Here is a 19968-nt window from a genome sequence, read left to right as displayed (position 1 = left end):
GGCAGTTTCTGTAAAGAACAGGTGGCCTGGTCTTGTGACTATGAAAGGATCTCACGTTTACCCAGTGCTCGCCATGTCCTGGTCCTGAGTGCTATACGTGGATTGCCTCGTTCAGCCCCCGAAGCACCATGAGGTATGCTTTCGTCTCCACCTTGCAGAAGCAGAAATGGAGCCTCAGTACCTCCCCAGCTGTGGCTCCGACAGCCTGGCTCCAGACACCCACGGCCTCTTACTGGGCACTTCCCACCCCTCCATGATCACCTGCCCCGGGAATCCTGGGGCCCTGGACCAGAGGGATCTTGACTAGTCCCCTGTCTCCTCTCTTCTCTAAATGGGGACCACAGTGGGACCCTCCAGTACTGTGCACACCGACCTGGCTGGTCTGATGTACCTACTCCAGGTGTGGAAGTCAGGTGGGGAGGAAGCCTTAGCTTCGAGGCCTGGCTTTATGTCTCAGGACTGTGCTGACATTCCATAAAGGTGACAGTGTTGACAGGTATTTGGGGAAAAAAACACCAGTTTTCCTTCCAGTACATTTGTCTCTGTCTACTCAGGGCATGGTAAACATTTGATTGTTATCCTGGCTTAATTACATGGAAAAGAAAAGTCAGTAGTCCAGAATTTTGGTACATTTCAAATATATTTTATTACTTTCTTTTTGTTTTAGAAAGAATATGAAACCTGCATGCAACGCTAATGGTTTCTGACATTTACATAGCATAAGACACAGCAGTACGATGCGGCAGATGCTGAGGGGGCCATGTGTGGAGGGGGCATTCTTATGAGTATATTTACAAAGGAGAGGGCACATGGTCATCTTAGCTTACAAAACAGGACTGCACGGTTTAACATTGAAGAATTACGTGGGGGAATCACGGGTAGATTGGCTTAGTACTGCATGTTCCATTGCAATGAGGGAAAGAAACATGCTTTGAAGGTTCTCCCTTGTCAATAGAACCTGTGTCCGTAGCGGTATATCGTGCGTGTATCTGTATATTTTTAGGTTTTCTCCTGTTTTTGCTAACAGGGTCAGAAACTTCACCTACTTCCAAAGCATTAACTATGGAAGCAGTGAACCTTCTGCAAACCCACAGATTGGAGAGCAGACCCTAGCCCTTCCTTAAGGACAGATTGCTTCGCCATCCCGGGATTTTGAAAATGTTTCCTTAGAGTGTGTAAAAAATGAACCAGGGGGCTGGAGCCCACTTCCCTGGCAGCCAAACTCTAGTTCATAAAAGAACAGATGCAGAGAGATCTGCTTCTGCTCGCCCTGCGGCTGGGGCCACTGTGGGGTCCCCTGCGCCTGTGACTGACCATGAACCCGGGAGAGCCCGCGGCAGCTGTGCCGAGGCGCCAGGACCTCTGAGCGGAAAGCTTCCTGTGCTAGGAGCGGAGCAGCGCTGCTGTGAAACGCCTCCACCATGCTCCCTGTTCCTCCCAGGCGCTTATAAAGCTCAGATGGATAAGTGATATCTGGACAAATAAAAAAAAAAGCATTTTTTTTTAACAAAGGAAAGGCATGAGTTTCCCACTTTTCAGTAAAAAGCAGCCTGTGATGAAGTCTGGAGCACAATAGAGATGGGTCTCACATCTGGAAGCCTTTTGCACACAGCTATAAAATGTAAAAAGTGACCCTTGGTAAAAAGTGCTTTGTAACAATATATAATTTGTGTCTTATGCCTGTGAGAAGGAAAGGTTGTTTTTTGTTTTTAACTCTGCAAAGTTCTTTGCTGTCTCCCAACCAGTAAGATGTTTTCCCATCGGGGTTGTTCACCCTATTCTTCGTAGACCCTGGGGAGAGAAAACACCAGTGTAAATGGCTCGGGATATGACTCAGGCAGTGCACGGGCTGGTGGCTTTGCTGCCTCTTTCTTGTCTTTGGGAGCATCCCCTCCTGGGACTGCAGGAGCACGGGAGAAGTGGGGGGAACATCTCAAAGGATGCCATCCCACGGACCACAAAAGCTCACCTGAACCTGGCTCTGTGCCTTCTAAACAGCCTCCACCTCTGCAGTCTCATTTTATCTTCAAAGCCCTGGGAAGCGGATCCTCTTTGTATACGAGGAAACAAGAGACTTACAGACATTGAATGTCCGTGATAGGAATGAGTTCTGTCTCCAGCATGGGCGGGAGGACGAGAGGCATCTCCCCTCTCAACTTACGCTTGTGTCTTCCTTTCTATTTTGTCCAAAAAAAATGCATTTCCTCCAGAAAAACACCAGTTCTAGAGGAACTGCCTTAAGACTAAAGAGTTGTTCGTGAGACTGGGGCTGTTGTGGAGATCTGTGGTTCCAGGTCGTCTCCTTGAGTACTTATCAGGCCTGTGTACCTCCACAAGCTGACTTTGCCACCTCACCTCCAAAACCATCTAATTTATGTACTTTAATCCCTTCTCTTCTGCCCCATGGCTGCCGTAGGGCCACGCTTCACACTCAGACAGCTCATTGCTCCCTCCGCCTGTTTCCTGATTTCTGCGCAAGACCACCTCATGATGCATTGAAATCAAATGCCTGCTGCTGCTGCTGCCAGTGGCAATCGGAAGCTCTGGGCCTGAGATGCTCAGAGCTCACTAGTCTGGGCCTCAGGGACTGGGCAGGCCCTCTGTCCTCTGTCCTCTCCTTCCTCTACTTGAGGTTCAGCATTCTCCTAGTCTCTCTGCAAAGAGGACTTCAAGGTAGTTCCTTATCTCCATTCTACATTCACGAGACATTTTTGATCTTTTACAGGGAAGGGAGGGGGGGAGGACAAGGGAATGAATGCCCCCTTCCTCTTCCAGGACATCTCAGCATCCCAAGAAAGAGGGGTGAGCTCATTTTATAATGACATGATGAGAGTTCTGGGGACGGAGGTGCCCTTACTGCCCTCATGGTAGGAATTTGCAGAAATAAAAATGACAGGACTGCACGGGCTTGAGTCTGCCTCCTGTTCTTTAAAGTTGCTGCCCAGGTGGAGGGGTGAGGGACAAATGCACCTGGAAAAAGGTCTGAGCATCTCCCAGGAGTCGGATGAAAATGTTCTCCACCCCTCCATGAACTGGCCCTAAGGTCAGCCTCGTTACACTTTTGATGACGCAGGGGCTGGAGTGTGACGGGATGGGACAGGTCCTGCTTTTGCCACGTGAGCTGCTTGCCCTGACCAGGAAGAGGGCTCCATTCCCATCAGATGTGTAGAAAATAATCTCTTGCTCTCATCACTTTCTATTTCAAGCAACTGCAGACGAGGCAGTTTTGGAGGCAGCACAAAAGGCTCAGGTACTGGGGTTGGGCCCAAATGTCAGCTGTGGGAGCTGCTCATGGGTTGAGTTTAGGGTGGAAGGGCCGGCTGAGTCGGGTGATGGGAGGAGCAGAGCAGGCCTCGACTGTAGGGAGCGGGAAGGTGACACTGCGAAGCCTGGCTTCCTGTCTTGTGCTCTCAGACAAGTCGCTCCCTACCCCCACTTAGCCTTGGTTTCCCCCTCTGTGGGATGAGGTGCTGGCACCAGCTCCTGGGGGACTCACCTGCATGTGTGTGCGCACCTGCTTCCCTGGCCATGCTGTACAGATACAGATGTGAACAGGCCCTGAGTGCGAGGGCTGGGTCTACTTCAGGACAGCCTCACCTTTATGTGGTAGGAGGGAACCAGGAACTTGGCCTGTCCCTCTGAGGCCAGGTATAGGACCCCAGGAAATCAGAGCTGGGAAGCCATCTTTTTATCATGGGGAAACAGAGCCCAGAGAGGGTGGGGGTCTGGTTCAGGGCTCTGGTCATCTGGCCACTGCTGCCCCTGAGGTTAAGAATAGCTCGATTTTAAAGGGTAAAACCCCAGGTCCCTCCTGCACCTATGTGGGAAGGAGTTTATCAGATTTCTGGGCAGCAGGGGGTGCGGGCACCTTGACGGGAGAGTATATGGTTAGCAAGGAGTCATCTTTATCATTTGTGGTTGTCCCACAGTTTTATAGTTAATAAACCCATTAAATTACGTGTCATGTTTTACCCCACAAGAATCACGTGAGCGCTGTACCGGGGGCTCACCTGGCCTTTGACAGAGCGAACCCGGGGGTCAGAGAACTGACGTCATTTAAATTAGAAGAGGAATTTAATATGAAAGTTAAAATGAGACAAACTTCAGTTCACAAAAGAATACATTTTCGATGCTTGCCACTGTCTAAGAGAGCAATAGCCTGCTTTGTTACGTGGTGAGTTCCCTGTCCCTGGGGGTGTACAAGCCATGTCTGGATATCTGCCTGCTGTGGTTACTGTGGTGGGTGTTCATCCATTCGACGGGGCGAGAGGACCTACCAGGGGTCTAGGATCTGCATCTGGGGGGCAGGTGGGAAGAAAGGTTGGAGGGGCGGGGAGAAAGGCGAAAGGAGGCGGAGCATACCTGCGCTTCTCGTTCCAGGCATTGTACCACTTGATGAACCTCTTGGTGCTCTGCAGCTTGGGGTGCAGGCAGTGCTCCTGACCCCGGTACCTGGACACGCTCTTGGTGGTGATGCTGAAATGGAGCAGGATGGGGTGGAAGGTTGAGGAGCCTGAATGACAGCCCCTCAGTGTGGCCATGGGTGTCCCTGGTCTGCCCTGATCAGGGCGCTGAGACACTGTGGCCCCTTCCCTCCTTTCGAGGGAGACTATCCGTACGATCACCCCCTCGCTGGCTCTGTGGAAGGTTCTGTTTGTCCTCTTAATCTCTGACTCCACGTTAGGGTCTAACCCTGTATGGAGTGGTCGGCCCTCACTTTTCCCCCTGGAGCCCTCAGAATGTGGGATAGTCCCCAGCCCCGCCACCTTTCACCCCCACACAGGGTGTTGTCTACAGGCCTTATGCCTCCCTTAGAAACAAAGGTCAGAGGACTCTTCCAGCTCCTCTGAAGCTGGCGTCGAGGTGGAGAGAGCCAATGTCAGCAAGGCACGCATGCCAAGACCTCTTCCCTTGGTCTGAGTTGTCCCACGGCAGGGCTTGGGCATGCTCTGCACACACTGTGGTTTCTGTCTGACCCTTCAAACCCGTTTCCTGGCGCAGGGCATTTGCTTATCCTGAAGCTAAATCTTGTTGGCCTCGAAGCCCATTGTGATTCCTGAGCATGAAGTCTCAGCTGTCTCACCCATGGGCAGAAAAATAAGACCCCCCTTCAGACCTCTATCAGCCAGTGGAGGCCTAGCCATGCAGTAGAGAAGCAGGTGGCATCATATAGAGTCCAGGTCTGTCTGTGGGTGGGACCTTGGGTAACCTTTTTGATTCCAGTGTACCCATCATAAAATGGGTATAATAATAGAACATACCTCTCAGGGTTATTGGATGATTCAAGGACATAATCTATGCAAAGTGCCTAGCACCTGGTAGATACACAAGGAATAGTTACTGTTATTAGTAATTGTCATGGAAGATGAGGTGGCCCAGGCAAGAGAGGCCTTAGTGTGTGAGCACCAGCCTGGAGGGGGAGGCATGACTGCTGCCCGGAACTGCTGTGTTCCTCTCAACCAGGGCTGGGTCAGGGTGGCAGAAGCTAGGAGGAAGCTTCTAGGTGGGGGATGAAGGATGGTGTTCAAAAATGAGGGACCACCTAGGGGACATGGAAAAGTGGAAAGCGAGAGGTGAGGATGTCACCTCCTGAGAGGTTGCTGCAAGAGCAAGGTATGGTGGAAGACTGGGGTGCTGAGGAATGGGCCGGGGGGGAGAGGGGTGGTTGGAGGTCGGAGTGGGAAGAGCAGCAAGAGAGGGAGAGAGATAAGCTAGTCCCCTGCAGGTCTCCAAAGATAAAAGTGTTGGGACGTATGGGCCAAGTTCTAGAAGAGAGCGAGGTGGCCATGAACTCTGAGTCTCCCAACTGACAGGAGAGGAAGGAAATCGAATCTCGATACCAGAATGGGGGCAGAGTATTTCTGGACAGTCTGTTCTCTTCCTTCCCTTGTGCTCTGAGTTTCCAGGACCCCCACCATACCCTAAGCTTCCTGGGGCAGGGAGGGATCTTCCACTAATGCCGGGTGACTGGTCCCTGGCTTCACTGGCCCTCCCTACGAGACCTGTCGCTCCCCGGGTCTTGTCCCTCCTTCAAGGTCTTGAGCATGGGGCCAGCCAGGCTTCAAATTGGAGTCTAGTTGTTTTCCTCCCCCATATTACCTAGTCAGTCTGCAAGAATTTAGCCCATGCGTTGCTCTCTGCCTATAATGCTGCTCTTGCACTTGGAATGAAAGGACATGGCAAAGCCTGAGAAAAATCCCTTCCTCAACTAGGTCAACTGTGCAGGCTGGGGATCCTATGTCCAGAAGATCTGAGGGTTGGGGAGTCAGAGGGGACGTCCCGCTCAGCTCTCCCACCAGGGCTCACATGCTCTGTCACAATCCTGGCTGTGGGGTGAAGACTTGAGGATCTCTGCCCCCAGCAGTTACTCAGAAATTGTGGGTCCTGTGTCCTTCTCAGTGGTTCTGGGGTACAGGGACTTTGGCATGAGCTCAGTGGACATATGACACAAATTGCCATTTCTAGAATCTGGACTCTCCTGGACCTTCCTGGGTGCAAGACTCCCACTTGCAAAGCCCCTCTTCCCTCTCCCGCCCATCAGAGACTTCTGGGTGACTCAGGGTGAGCTGGAAAACTTGCTTTTGTGCAGCCTTTGTGGCTGAAAACCTGCTTTGGCAAAAAGTGCTGGCCCTTTGTCTGTTCTAGAGGCTTAGCAGCTTGAAAGGGGAGAAGACCTGCAGCCCTTCAGGGATTTGGGGGGGGGGGCGGGCAGTAAGGATGGGGAGGTCTGGGTGTGGAGTGGAGGTTTTAGTGAGGGTGACTGCGTGCGGATCGCGTGAGGCTCCTACAGGTTTTCAGGAGGCTACATAAAGTCTATTTCATGCACTTGCCCTGCTGTCAGTTTCCTCTGTATTCTGAGAAGTTTAGCCAGGAAAAAGAGCGAGCCTGTTTACAGAGCATTCTGTCCGTTTGAGATACCACTGCACCCCACACCCTGCTTCTCCCCTGCAAGGTCTCGGCAGGTCTGCTTGGCGTGCGGAACTTTTTCCAGCACTTAGAGGACTGCAGACTTAACATGCAACGACCCTGTCATTTTCAGTCCCCAAGCTGGGAGCCAGGAGGGGCTTATAGCTCCTCCCTCAGCTCCTGGGATTTCTGGCCCCCACCCAAAAGGATGTTCTGGCCATTTTTCTGGACTTGGGTCCATAAGGCAAGGGGCAGGGACAGGAGGTTATTTAGGTGCCCGGGAAGGAAGGCGGTGGGGTTAGGTCCAGGCCCAGTGGCTTTCCGAATTCCCCAAACTTCAGCCCTACAGTGCAGCAGTGGGGGAGGGGGCTGCCTTTGCAGACACTGTGGGGAGGTCTTTGAGACAGTGGGGCCAGCGGCCGGAAGGCACTTGCCCAGATTGAGAATAGAGTGTGTCCTATTTCTGGGGGAGGGGAAGAGGGGCCAATGGTCCATGGCAGATATCTGGTAGCTGCTTTGCCAAGGGCTCCCTTCCTGGCCAAGAGAGTTCTGATGGGGAAACAGTGGTGTTAGCTTCAAGTGGTTAATTGGGAAGGCAGAGGAGCGAGGAAACGCAGTGTTCTCTCTGCCCCAGTTTCAGAGAGAGTTTCCACATCCCCACCAAGCAGGGCTCCAGCCATGTGGAACATTAACCCCCACGGAGCACTTCCCACAGCACTGCTTAGGCTCAGGGACCCACAGGAATCCAGCCTGCGAAGGTAGAGCGAGGATCATTCTCAAAATGGAATCGCTGGAGGCCAAAGCTGGCCGTCCATGCCCCCTGATTGGAAGAAGGCTCTGAGAGGATGGTCTGAGGGCTTAGCACAATGTATGCTTTAATCCTCTCTCCAGTAACAGGAAGGCAGCACGCCTCACAGGTTGGGTCTGAGTTGTTCAATAGTTCTGGGTGTGTGTTGAGTGATTTCAGCCTGAGTGTTCTAAGCTGGCATACGGAGCCCTTTAACCCTTGATCACCCTAGCAAGGAGGGCAGCACTAACAGGCTGCCCATTTGAATCCCAGCAAAGGTGAACTCCTTGGAGAGGCTGTTTCCGGAGCACGGGACAGTGACTCTTTCCAAATTTTCTTCCAGACTGTCGCGCCAGCGTCCTAAGGACTTGCTGGGTAAACGACAAAGGCCCTGCTAAAGGCGGAGAGAAGCGTTTGTTTGCCTGACCCAGCCCTGCGCTGTGCCCCAGCACCCGGTTAAGAGCAGGGCCACAGGCCCACGGTGCGGAGCGAGAACTCACATCACCATCTTCTCCTCGCAGTGCGGGTACTTTGGCTTCATTTCCAGCTTTTTCACATCGCTGTAGCGGATCTTGGGCCCCTTCCGGGAGCACTTGCATTTGGACCCTGCGAGAGAGAGCGCAGGGGCCACTTAGTTGCTCATGGGGGGGGGGGGGTCTCCTGCCCGTCGACCGCCCTCGGTGCCCACCCAGAACCCCCGGGGTTCCAGGAAGCCTAGCATCGGGCGCTTGGATTCCCCAGGACCGGCCGGGAAGGCAGGGGCCTTGCGGAGCACTCACCGTCCACGCGCGCGGCGTACAGCGCAAGGAGCAGCAGGAGCAGCGCGGCCGTCAGGAGTCTCATGCTGGTCGGAGTGGCGCGGCGCGGGAGTGGGGACTCGGGGAGGGCGCCCGGCCGTCTGTGTGGCGGCCAGGAGACGCTGCCCGGCTCTGCTCGCTTAGCCGGAGCGCGCCTCTCTTCCCGGCTCCTCTCGCTCCCGCTGCGCCCGTCGCCCGTCGCCCGTCGGTGGGTGCCTCTCGGCTGTCGCCGCGCGTTGCGCTCCGCTGGGCTCCGCGCTCGCTCCACAGCCTCCCTCCGCCCGCCCAGGTCTCTTTTAAATCCGCTCCTGCCCTCGCAGCGAGCGAGCTCATTAATATGCAGAACCAGTCGGTGACTCACTGAGATTTCTCAGCGTGGTGGGGGGAGGAGACCGTCCCCGCCCGCCCGCCCGCCGCCCTGGGATGGGATCGCTGCGGCGCACACTCGGAGCCTCGCGCGTACACGCACATTCACACACTCGTCCGCTGTTCTCGCTGCCACACCACTCTCCTGCACACACTTGTACACCGAGACTCCAGCGCGCGGACACAGCCAAGTGCCCTGGCTCCACTGGGCGGTTGAGAGGCTGCTTAAGGGCACTGCTTTTCTGATTCCTGAGGTTCCCTTTGGCCAGACAGGCCGGCTGTTCCGAGCTGTTGGGAGACCCAGGCCTGTGGCCCAGATCTTCTGAGAATTAAAAGGGTTTTGGGGCAGGTGCCAGCAGGCCTGACTCCTAGGGTGTGAGCAGTCCCTGTTGGGCCAGCAGCCTTGGTGGCCAGAGCACAAGGCCAGGTCTTGGAGGTAGGTGGTCATAGGTTGTGCAGCAGCAGAGCCATCGCGTGTGGGCACTGGAACTGACTCAAAGAATGTGTGTGTGGGTAGGTCTGGTCACTCTGAGAGGAAGGCTTCCTAAAGTGGGTATGTGGCCCCTGGCTGTGCCAGCGGTCTGGGGGGGTGTGTGGGGGAGAACCAGGTGACGGTTCTCCGCTGTCACACCATTCTCCAAAGCCAGACAGAGGCCCAGTAGGGAGACCGAACAATGGTAGCCATCTGGATGAAATCTATGTTCCAGGCATTGTGCTGCCTGCGTGGTGTAGTGGTGTGGGCCCAGGCATGGCAGCAGACATTCCTGATGCACTTACCAGTGCAAGTGACGTCACCACTCAGCCTTCCTTTCATCATCTGGAAAGTGGGAGTAGGCACAGTGCCTGTCATAGGGCAGCTGTGAGAGCTACATGAGACCAGACAATCAGTCATGTAAAGTGTTTAACAGAGTGCCTAGCCAGAAGTTGGTACCCAGGAAATGTTACTTACTGGCATCATTATAGGTATATACATTTCTGATTCTTACAAGTCCCCTTTCAAGTTGATATTTTAATTCGTTATTTGACAGGCATAGAAACAGGCTCAGAGAGAAGAAATAAGTTGCCCAAGATCACATAGCTAGGCCAGGAGGGGTCCCAATATATGTGGCTGCAGAGCTGGGGCTTCGGTCCCTGGGCCACCCTCCCGCCCTCAGGCCCTTGCTGAAGTGCTTCTCCGGTAGACCCAATGACGGGATGGAGCTTCTTAGGCTCTGAGGGTCCCTGGGCTTGGCTCCAAGGCGAGAGCTGGCGCCAGCGCAGAAGCTGCCAGGCTCTTCCAGCTCACACAGCTCTGTGCTCTCAGTCCAGCAGCTCGCTGGGGATGCACATGCCCAGAGGAGACCTTGGTGGGATGGGATGAGATGGGCAAGCTGCTGCAGGGCAGCGTGGGAAGCATCTGCGCTGTCTTCCCAGCTGGGGAGCCGTGGCTGCCTGGAGAAGAAGCTGAGCCACAAAGTGCCCGTGAGCTGGCTGCCAGGCACGTTCTGAGTCTTCCACGGGCAGTCATATCTAGACTTAAAGCAAGGCCAACAGCTGGACAGTTGGGTTTATGCAGAGGGTAAGTGCAAGGGACAGATTTTGGGTGTTTATGTTAATTTTTAAAAATTATTTTTCTTGGGGCCGGCCGAGGGGCTCAGTTGGTTAAGAGCTCGCTCAAGGGTTTGAGCTCTGAGCAACAGCAGTTCGAGTCCAGCCCGAGCTGAGTTGCTGCTGAGCTGCCAACAGGTGGCAGGATGGCTCAGCTAAAAAAAAAAATTATTTTTCTTAATACAAAACCAGAATATCTTTGTTGCAGAAAAACCAGAAAACACAAGCAGAACATAAACACACACACACACACACACACACACACACACTTCCATCTACTCAGCAACCTACGCCAAGATTCTTCAGTGTTATCTTTCCAAGTCCTTCTCCCTTTGCTTGCATGCATGTGCACACATGGGATCAGTGCGTATCTTAATAACCTGCTTGTTTTACCTGTCACTGTATCATCTGCGTTGTTCCACGTGACTGGTCTTGCTTCTGCAATATCTCTTTCAATGGCATCCTTTGAGGTCATATAGTATAATGGCTAAGAGCTTGGCGCCGGGAGTCAGACTGCCTGAGTGTGAATCCTAGCTACTAGCTGTGTGACCTTAGCTTATGACTTAACTCTTTTAGGTATTGATTTTCTCATCTGTGAGATGGGGATGATAATGGTACCTACAGCAGAGGGAGAATTAAATGAGGTGGTGCATGGAAAGCTTTTAACTTGGTCCCTAGCAGCCTAGGTACTCAATAAGCACTGACTATTGTTATTACTATTATTTTGGTTGCAGCATATTCCATTGTACAGAGATACCATATTTACTGTAAGTAATTACTCCTGTTGGACATTTGGATGTTTTCAACGATATGCTCTTACAAGCAGTGCTGCGTGACAAATATTCTTGTACCTCAGTTTTGGGGTAGCCCTTTAAAAATTGAATTATGTCTCAGAAATAGAATTACTGGGCCATGGGCATGCCTATTTTAAGGCTTTTAGTGCAAGTTGCCCTCCCCCCAAAATATTTTTATTCTGCAAAAGGAATTTCTTAACTACCAAGCTTTTGCAGAGCATGTAAAATATGATTTTTTAACAAAATGTCATTTCTATCATATTTGTTTCAAGAATACACTGATTAATTTAGTGGGTTCTAACAGCATTAGGGGTCATGGGCACTGAGCTTTTATAAGGGAAAGTAGTTGGCCCTAAAGATGTGGATCAAAGTTTCCCAGCTTCCCAGGCCAGACCAGCGGTCAGACATTTCAGTGTTTTGTTCCCAGCATACCCCTTAGTCTATGTATGTTCATCTTTGGTTTGCAAAATATAACCATCGTGTCTTTGCAAACAGAGTTCACCCGTTGGTGTGAGCAGTTCCGGGTCCATGGGTACAGGAGAGGATGGAGGGACCCTGCTGCCAGTGGGTCTGTGGGTGATGCTGCTCAACCTGGAGAGGGAGGTGGGCTTGACCCCTGACATGTGATCAGGGCACAGACTCTACTGAGCTCAAGCCAGGGGTCTTTGAGTAGGTGGAGGAGGCAGGGTGAGGTGGACGTGAGCAAGGCAGTTTTTTGCACAGCGGCACTGCCTGATTCAAGGGGACCCCTGCAGTGCAGTGAAGGACTACACATGCTCTGCCCTCTGGAGCGCAGTCTGGGGTGTGTATGTGCGTGCGCGCGCGCGTGTGCCAGCAGCTATTTACAGTCATGCTGGGTTCCCTGGGAGGAGTGGACACAGAGGAGGGAGGAAGCAGAAGCAGGAAACTGTTCCTTGAGGGAGTGGAAAATTGGCTGAGACACTGGGGATTTGCTTATTTATTCAGCTCACATTGCTTGAGCACCCACTGCATGCCAGGCCCTGTGCAAAGTCCTGGGGATCTACGGAGAGCAGAGGCAGGGGCATGCCTGTCCCTGAGGAGGGCAGAGTCTAGTGGGGAAGACGGACAATCAAATAACCAGAGATACACACGAAATTAGCCCGGAGCTAGGTGTGATGAAGGGAAGCTGATGCTTTGAGACTCATAGGAATCTCACCGGGCAGGGAGGTGGGGACAGCTTCCCAGAGGATGTGCCCACTGGGGTGGGAGCTGAGGAATGAGAAAGAGTTAACCAGGTGGCAATGGGAGGGAGGCCACTTCTGTCCCTTTACAGTCCCTGTTCCTCACGTAAGGCTCTCTTGGGGTGTAAGTCCCCTGCTCAAAGCCCTGCTGGCTCCTGATCTGTCTCACTCAGAGTCAAAGCCAAGGCGCCAGCCGTGTCCATAAGGCCCCGCCCCCTGGTGACCAGCACCTGCCACTTTCCCCGTGGCTGTGCTCCACCACAGTGCCTTGTCTTGTCCTCAGACATCCGAGCCTGTGCCCGTCTCGGGATCTTGGTGCCTGCTGACCCCGCTGCCCAAACTGCTCTTCCGCAGATGTTAGCAGGTGGCCCTTGTCTCCTCACTGAAGCCTCAGCTGGAATACTCACTCTTCAGACCCAGTCCCACGGCAAACAGTCGCTCTCTGTGCCATTGACTTATTTTACTGTTTACACTGTATGTACAACAATCTCCCACTGTACAACTTTCATGTTTATTTTGTAATATTTTGTGGGTCATCCTGGGGTCTGCTGGAGTCTGTTTTGCCCATCCTCAGTGATGATAGCAGCGCTTGGCTCATAGTAGGGGTTCATTTTGAGTAAAGAAAAGTGTGTTTCAGGCAAAAGCCCGGGGCATGAGAAGCGGTATAGACTACAGGGTTGTCTGTGAGAATGTGTGTGTGAGAATGTGTGTGTGTGAGTGTGCAGGGTGGCTATTGGCAGGCCTTCTTCCCAGGAAAGCCAATTCCTCCTCGGGGCATTTGCTTTAGAAAGCAGGCATCTGTGAGGAGGAGGAGGAGGTGAATGAGAGGTGTGTGGCTTTCCAGGAAACCCCACAGGTTTCTGGGCACCACCTCCTAGGTCCACTGAGGAGTGAATTTTCACTAGTTAAGGCTGGTTTCCTGCTCCTGGGACTGAGAGGCACCCCAGTTCCTTTTCCCACACCATAGCTCTTCCAAGGACTGACCTTCTCAGAAAGGGAGTCTATTTTTACTTCCCTGACAGGACAGTCACCCGAGAATCCAGAACTGGAAGAGCCTAAGGCTCCATTTAACCCTCATTGCACAGAGAGGAAGCTGAGGCCCCCAAATGGGATGGGCTTCACACACAAGCCCACCTCGCCCGTGAATGTCCGCCAGGTCCTGCCACCAGCTGCTTGGACCAGAGTGAGATCCTGGGCTCCAAAGACCTGTCTGGCCCTGTCGCCTCTTGTTATTACATGTGGGACACCCCAAAATACCTGCCTGCCTCCAGTGGGAAGTGCCGCCGCTAGCTATGAGTCTAAACCTGGTGGGCACCCCTCCTGATCCAGCCCCTCTCTCTGCTGGAGGTCTATGTGCCTGTGAGTGTCACCTCAACCTATGGAACCCAGGCAGCCAGCTGCCTCCTCTGCTGGTTCACCTGTAGCACAGCCCTGCATACTGACCCCCTTCCGAGGGCCTTGCTCTCAGGTGGAGGGGAGCTCGGGGCTGAGGTTCCCTGAGGATAACTCCTGGTTTTGTGCTTTACACTTGGACTCATTAGGGAGTCTGAGAAGCTAAGCCCCGAGGAGATGGCACAGGGGGTAGTTGGATGCTGTTTATTAGGCTCCAGGCAGCCTTGTGGCAGCAGGGGGGCCCCGCCGCTCAGATGGGCAACTGAGCGCACTGCGCATCTCCCCAGACAAGGAAGAAAATGCCTGCAGTGAAAATGACGAACCAATAATTAGTGCTTATCCTGCCACGTATTCATTCAACACCACCTCACGGCAGACAAACATCTTTACTATATTAAGAACTCAAGCAAAGATATTTTCAAAGAAGGCCCTAACATATAAATGAACAAAGGAAATCAAAGGACAATTCAGGGGGGAAAAAAGAAAGAAAAGCAATTATTAACCAGTTCATGAAAGAATGTGCATCCTCATTAGCAGTCCAGGAAAAGCACATCAATGCTGCAGCATCATGTCATTTTGGTTTGTCTGGGCCCTACCCAATAGTGAAATATTTATTTTAAATAGCAATAACCAAAGCTGGCAATGGTAAAGTGAGGAGGCATCACTTAAGCACCGCTGGTAGGACTATAAATTGGTACAAGCTTTTAGGAAATCATACTTATACCATGTGTCCAGAGTGTTTAAAATAGACCATTTCACCCCAGGACGATGGTGAGGAATAAATGAACTAATACAGGACAAACATATAACACTGTCTGGTCACATAATAAGCGCTTTATAAATGTCCAGTTCAGAAAACCTATTTAAACAGTTGATGAGGGAGAAATACCACATACAGAGATATTCCTAGTTAAAAATAGTGTTAACCTAAATGGGGGGTCGGTTAAGTAAACAGTGCAAATTCTAAATGAAATATTATACTGGCATGAAGACTCATGATTACAGCATCTGTGGAATTCCATGGAGTAAATACTTATGTAGTAAGTAGAGACAACACAATGTCATGTAAACACCGTGATTACAAGTATGGAAAACAGCAACCGCTGTGTAAAGGGTGGCGAAGAAAGATACAAACATCATTCTCTTTGAGTGGAAGGACTTTGGGCAGCTTTTAAAGGCTTCTCTCCTTGCTTCCCAATTTATCTGCATATTTTTATTATAAAAGGGGCTCAGGAGTACTCCATTTAAACAGGCCTGCGGCAGCTTTAACTCCTCTTGGCAGATGCCCATGAATGGTGATAAGCATGTCTGAGCGGTAGCTGGCACCATGGGTGAGGCACACAGCTCCGTCTTCAGAGCTGTCCCCACTTGGCTTGGCACAGCGCACTGACCCGTCCCTGCAGGCCTCGCCCTCTCTCACCCTGCCTGGTCTCCTCCCTCTCTTTCCTGCCAGCCCTGCATCTTCACAGCAGGGTGCTGGCTTCTCCCCCAGACCCCTGGGAAGGCCCCACCAAGCCCTGTCTGTTGACCTGGGGCCCTGGTGCTGCACTGTAGCTGCTTCTCACCACGCTCCACCCTCTATTCTTTAGTTCCTCGAAAGCTTCGACTTGAGGTCTTTGCTGGCAGCCTGTTCTGCCCAAAGGCTCTTCCCTGGCCCCTTGGCCAAGCTGGTTGCTGCTTTACCTTTGGAACCTACAACGATATCGTTTCACAGGGAAACCTCCCTCCCCCACCCCCGTCCAGTCTGGGAGAGGCTTCTGCTATCTGATGTCTGGTCCATAGCCCTGTACCCCTCTTCACACCTGCAAAGTCTCATTCAAGGTCTGCCCCATCAGTCCACGAGCTCCAAAGGGCTTGCTTACTTACTCTAGTGCTCCACCGTGAGCCCAGGCCCTGGCACACAGCAGGTGCTCAATGAATGAATGAATGAATGAATGAACGAACGAACGAGTGATGAGTGAATCAGTATAGAGCACAGTTTACGCAGTCTAGCGAGATATGGAGTCAGACTTCCTGGCTTAGAGTCCTAGCCTGCCACTCTGCCTCTCTGTGATGCTGCTTCCTCATCTGTAAAAAGAGGATGATAATAATAGTAACAATAATAGGACTGTGGTGAGGACTAAATGAACTAATACAGGATAAACATGTAACACAGTGTCTTGTCACATAATAAGCACTCTATAAATGTCCATTCTTGTTTTATTTTACCATTACTATTATTAAATCTCCTGGACTCACTCCCTCATCTGGGGTTTGCTTGGCTAATTCCTCTTGCTTTATATTTATGAAGTGCTTATATAGTATTTACTCTGTGTCAAGGACTGTTTTAAATGCTATACAAATATTAATTTATTTACTCCTCGTGACAACCACATCAAGAAGGTATTCCCTGTTTTACAGATGGGGAAACCAAGGCACAGAGAAGTAAGTAGCTTGCCCAATATCACTGGCCAGTGGCAGAGCTGACTTTCAATTCCAAGCAGTCTGGCTGTGGAGTCCTTCTCAGAACAGCCCCGTGCTGCCTCCTGGGAGGAGGGGACAGGAGAACACAGGTCTCACCCCCACTTGCCTCTCCTTTTGCTGCTGGCATCTGGCCCTCAGCTCGCTGTCTCCTGGGAGGGTGTCCCCATCCAGCTAGGGTTGCCAGGTTTTGCAAACAAACACAGGATGTCCACACAATATTTGGGGGCACACTTATGCTAAAAAACTTATTCATTGTTTATCTGAAATTTGAATTGAACCGAGGTTCCTGTATTTTAACTGGCCGCCTGACATCTAGCCCCAGAAGGCAGCAACATGGCTTTGGGCCATCCTCCGACACAGATGTGGAGCTTCCTGACGTTTGCCATGGGCAGGAGTGGGGAGGGGATGCATGAACTCTCTTGTAGGGCAGAGTGGGCATTCAGGCTCTAGCAGAGCAGGAGGAAGGAAACTGATTAGAAGGCGATGAGGAGAACATTCTAGTTGGAGACAACAGCTTAAGCAACTGCTCAGTGAAACGGAAAGGGTGTGTTCGTCAACAGAGCACCGTGAGTGCCAGGCAGGGATGTGGTGGGGAGGGGCGGGGGGCTGAATATATAGATTGGGCCACGTTGTGCAGGGCCTTGGGCTTCCTGTCTGGATGCTAAGGACCCACCAGAGAACTTCCAGCAGGAAAGTTGCGTGATTAGGTTTTGCCTCTTAGGAAGAGCTCTCTGGCTGTCAGGTGAAGGAGGGATGACCAAGAGGGAGCTGGGAAGCAAGAAAAACCTTGGTGGAGGGAAGTCCTTGACCAGAGGGCAGGGGATAAACATTGTGCTTCCTTATTCCCGAAATTCTTTGTCTTCTGAAAGATGTAACGGAGAGATGGAGAAATAAAAGGTGGTTCTCAGTCCCATTTGTTATTGAGAGGGAGGTGTTTGCTATGTTGATTTTTTTGTTTGTTTGTTTGTACCAACCCTTTTGCCAGTGGGACTCTAGCACCCAGAGGAAGAAAGTGGTTGGTTTGCGGGGGACTGTTCTCCCTAATTTGCTTCAGCGTCTCAGGCAGATAGATGTAAGAGGACAAAGTCAAAGGTGTTGCTCGGAGGATTTACCTGCCAGGTGAATCTTAGCCTTAATTAATCTTGTATGAAGAAAACTTTTCAAGCACCTGTCTGAGAAACGTTGCAATTTTCCATCTTAGCAACCAGTCATTGCTTCTGAACAAGACCAGGTTCCGAACGGTGAGCGATTTAAGTCTGTAAAAGAATTGTCATAAACAGCTCCCTGGAGCCAAGAGCACAGCCCAGATTTTAAGCACATAATGGAATCATATCAAAAGCAAGGAGGGGCGGCAGGAACCATAAATCCTCGAAGTGCAAAATCTGTCCATTGTGAAACGTGTGCTGAAGGGGAACCAGATGTGGATGCCGGAGGGAGAGGGGGCAGGAGGGAGGGAGGCAGCAGTGGGGGCTCTGGGGCTGGAGACGGAGCAAAAGGCCCTCAGCAGAGGGAGGAGCGGCCGCCCACCGGGTGCTGGCAGAGACCCAGGCCTGGAAAGGGGACGGGTTTGCCCTGCTTGCCCTGGCCCGGAGGTCCAGCATCAAAGGCAAAAGGCAGAGGCTGGAGGGCTACGGTGCTTGTTGCTGCTGCTGCTTCAGCTGGACCAGCAAGAGTACCAACAAGCTCCTCCTGAATGTGTGTCTTTGAAGACATGTTTGGAGCAGTTCTTTAACAATGCATTTGAAATATCACAAAAAGACTAACTGTATCCTATGGAGGAAAAGAGTAACTCACAGATGTGGAAATCCCTTTGGATTGGGTTTTTAAAAAGTACGTTTGCCCGAGTGGCCCTTCCTTGGCCTGAGATTGGGGGGAGGGGGTTATTTTATTCTGATGTGCAGTCCTTTGAAAACAGCAAGGTGAATACTTGCTGAGCACCCCTTCTGGGCCAGGGCTGCAGGAGCAGCAAGGATGCTGGCAGCTCCCCAAGAAGTCTGCGGTGGCGGGGACCAAAGGCCAGCAGGCTGGGAAGAACCCTTTAAATGGGATCCTGGCACATGTTCTGGGATTTCAGGGGGCGGCTTGGGACAGTCCCATTCATGTAGGGGCAGGAGAGTTCTCATGGAGTCAGTAGGCTTGAAATGGACCTTGAAGGAGGAGAGAGATTTATGCAGGTAGAGAAGAAAGGGGTTGAGGGAAGGGTGAAGGCCTGGAGGCCAGGAAGCGTGATGAGTCAGGGCGTAGCTGGTTCGCCAGGTGAGAGCCTAAGCAGGGGCGCTGTGGGCGATGGGGGTACTGGGGAGAGCCTTGAGCCCTGGTGTTAGGGACTTGTAAGTAAATGATCGGGAAATTGAATTTTGTGCTTAGGTCTGTCTGATGCCGTTTCAACTCCCATTTCTAAAACAAACACAAAAGCAAAACCCTCAATGAAACTGCTACGCTCTTCTGAGAACAGTACAGCAGCCCTGAAGAAAAGCACCATGGAACCTTCCACTCTGCGGAGGGCCCGTCCCGGCTGTGCCATACAGACTCCATCACTACATCTGTACTGTACATCCATGTGTTCTCGTCTCTCTGTGGCACACAGTATTTCATAACTGCCCCACACCCACTCCGCCCTATTTAATCCTCACTTTCATAGGACCCTGGGGGTAAAATGCAGACTTTGTGAAATAAGAACAATTCCCAGCTTAGTGGTTTTAGTTTGAGGTTCTCAAAAAGCTTCTCTAGTTCATATCTGCCGTGGTTTGGAGAGCCCTTTGAGGCCTCTCTCCCCATTTCACTCAACCACATACCCCCATAGTGCCAGGAAGCATGAGCTTGGGTCACCACCTGCCGAGGTTCCCAGCAGGCTGCTGGGCTGACAAAGGCTGCGTAGCAGGATGGAGATGGATGGTGGGGCTACGGGATGACCCCTTCATACCCTGGGCACGGGGCCCAGTCTTATAGGGGCTCCAGGTGACTTTTCCAAAAGTCAATATGAGGAAGGGCCGAGGCGCTGAAATGCCGGTTTATTAAAACTTGGTTTCTGTTCACTACTAGTGACATTTGTGGGCATTTGGGTCTCGCCGAGGCTGCCCATTCCCAGGGTATTTCATGGCTGACACTTTCGTATGTATTTTGAATTTTGGATGTATGTTATGTGTTGCAAAAAGGAAGATTTTATAGATGGATTTTCAGCTCATTCTATTGGCTCTCCTGACTATAAATTCCCAGATTTTTTTTGTGTGAGAGGCAGAGAAACAGACTGCATGTTGTCTGGGAGTGCCTGGGGAGTGGGGGTTTGGGTGTTCTCACCCAGGGCTTGCACAGAGCTATCCCACAGCCATGACAAGATAAACCCCTGTTAGGGGAAGGGCTGTCCTTGGGACATAGACCTCTAACTTGGAAGAGCTACCTGACCCTCACCGGCCTGGGCCTCTCACCCTCCCTTCCTCCTCATCGGTGGGCAGCCAGAACCAGCTGGTGCCAGCCAGAGGAGTGAGGTGCATAGGAGGAGCCTTTCCCACCCCACCCCGCCCGTGCCCCTGGGCCCCGGCTGGCCTGCTGGGGCCTAGGAACCGCTCTGTAGTCCCTGAACACCTCTGGTCCATTTCTGGGTCTGTGAAACTGCTTGGGGCCCCCCAGAATGCACCACACTCCCCTTGCAAAGTCACCCTTTATTTGTAGATCTT

General features: G+C 52.0%; 1 protein-coding gene across 1 annotated transcript; it reads right to left on the bottom strand.

Moving 5' to 3' along the window:
• Window positions 1-621: 621 nt before the first annotated feature.
• On the bottom strand, window positions 622-8790 carry CXCL14 (C-X-C motif chemokine ligand 14). Its single transcript, XM_019642250.1, has 4 exons — window positions 8473-8790; window positions 8194-8299; window positions 4363-4476; window positions 622-1791 (listed from the first exon to the last, which is right to left on the bottom strand). The coding sequence occupies exons 1-4, from the start codon at window positions 8534-8536 to the stop codon at window positions 1776-1778; spliced, it is 300 nt and encodes a 99-aa protein (XP_019497795.1). The 5' UTR covers window positions 8537-8790; the 3' UTR covers window positions 622-1775.
• Window positions 8791-19968: the final 11178 nt, after the last annotated feature.

This window comes from Hipposideros armiger, unplaced genomic scaffold (genome assembly GCF_001890085.2).
Source record: "Hipposideros armiger isolate ML-2016 unplaced genomic scaffold, ASM189008v1 scaffold_66, whole genome shotgun sequence".
NCBI lineage: Eukaryota > Metazoa > Chordata > Mammalia > Chiroptera > Hipposideridae > Hipposideros > Hipposideros armiger.
Note: the sequence above shows the minus strand (reverse complement) of the source record. Positions and strands in the feature narration are given on the sequence as shown.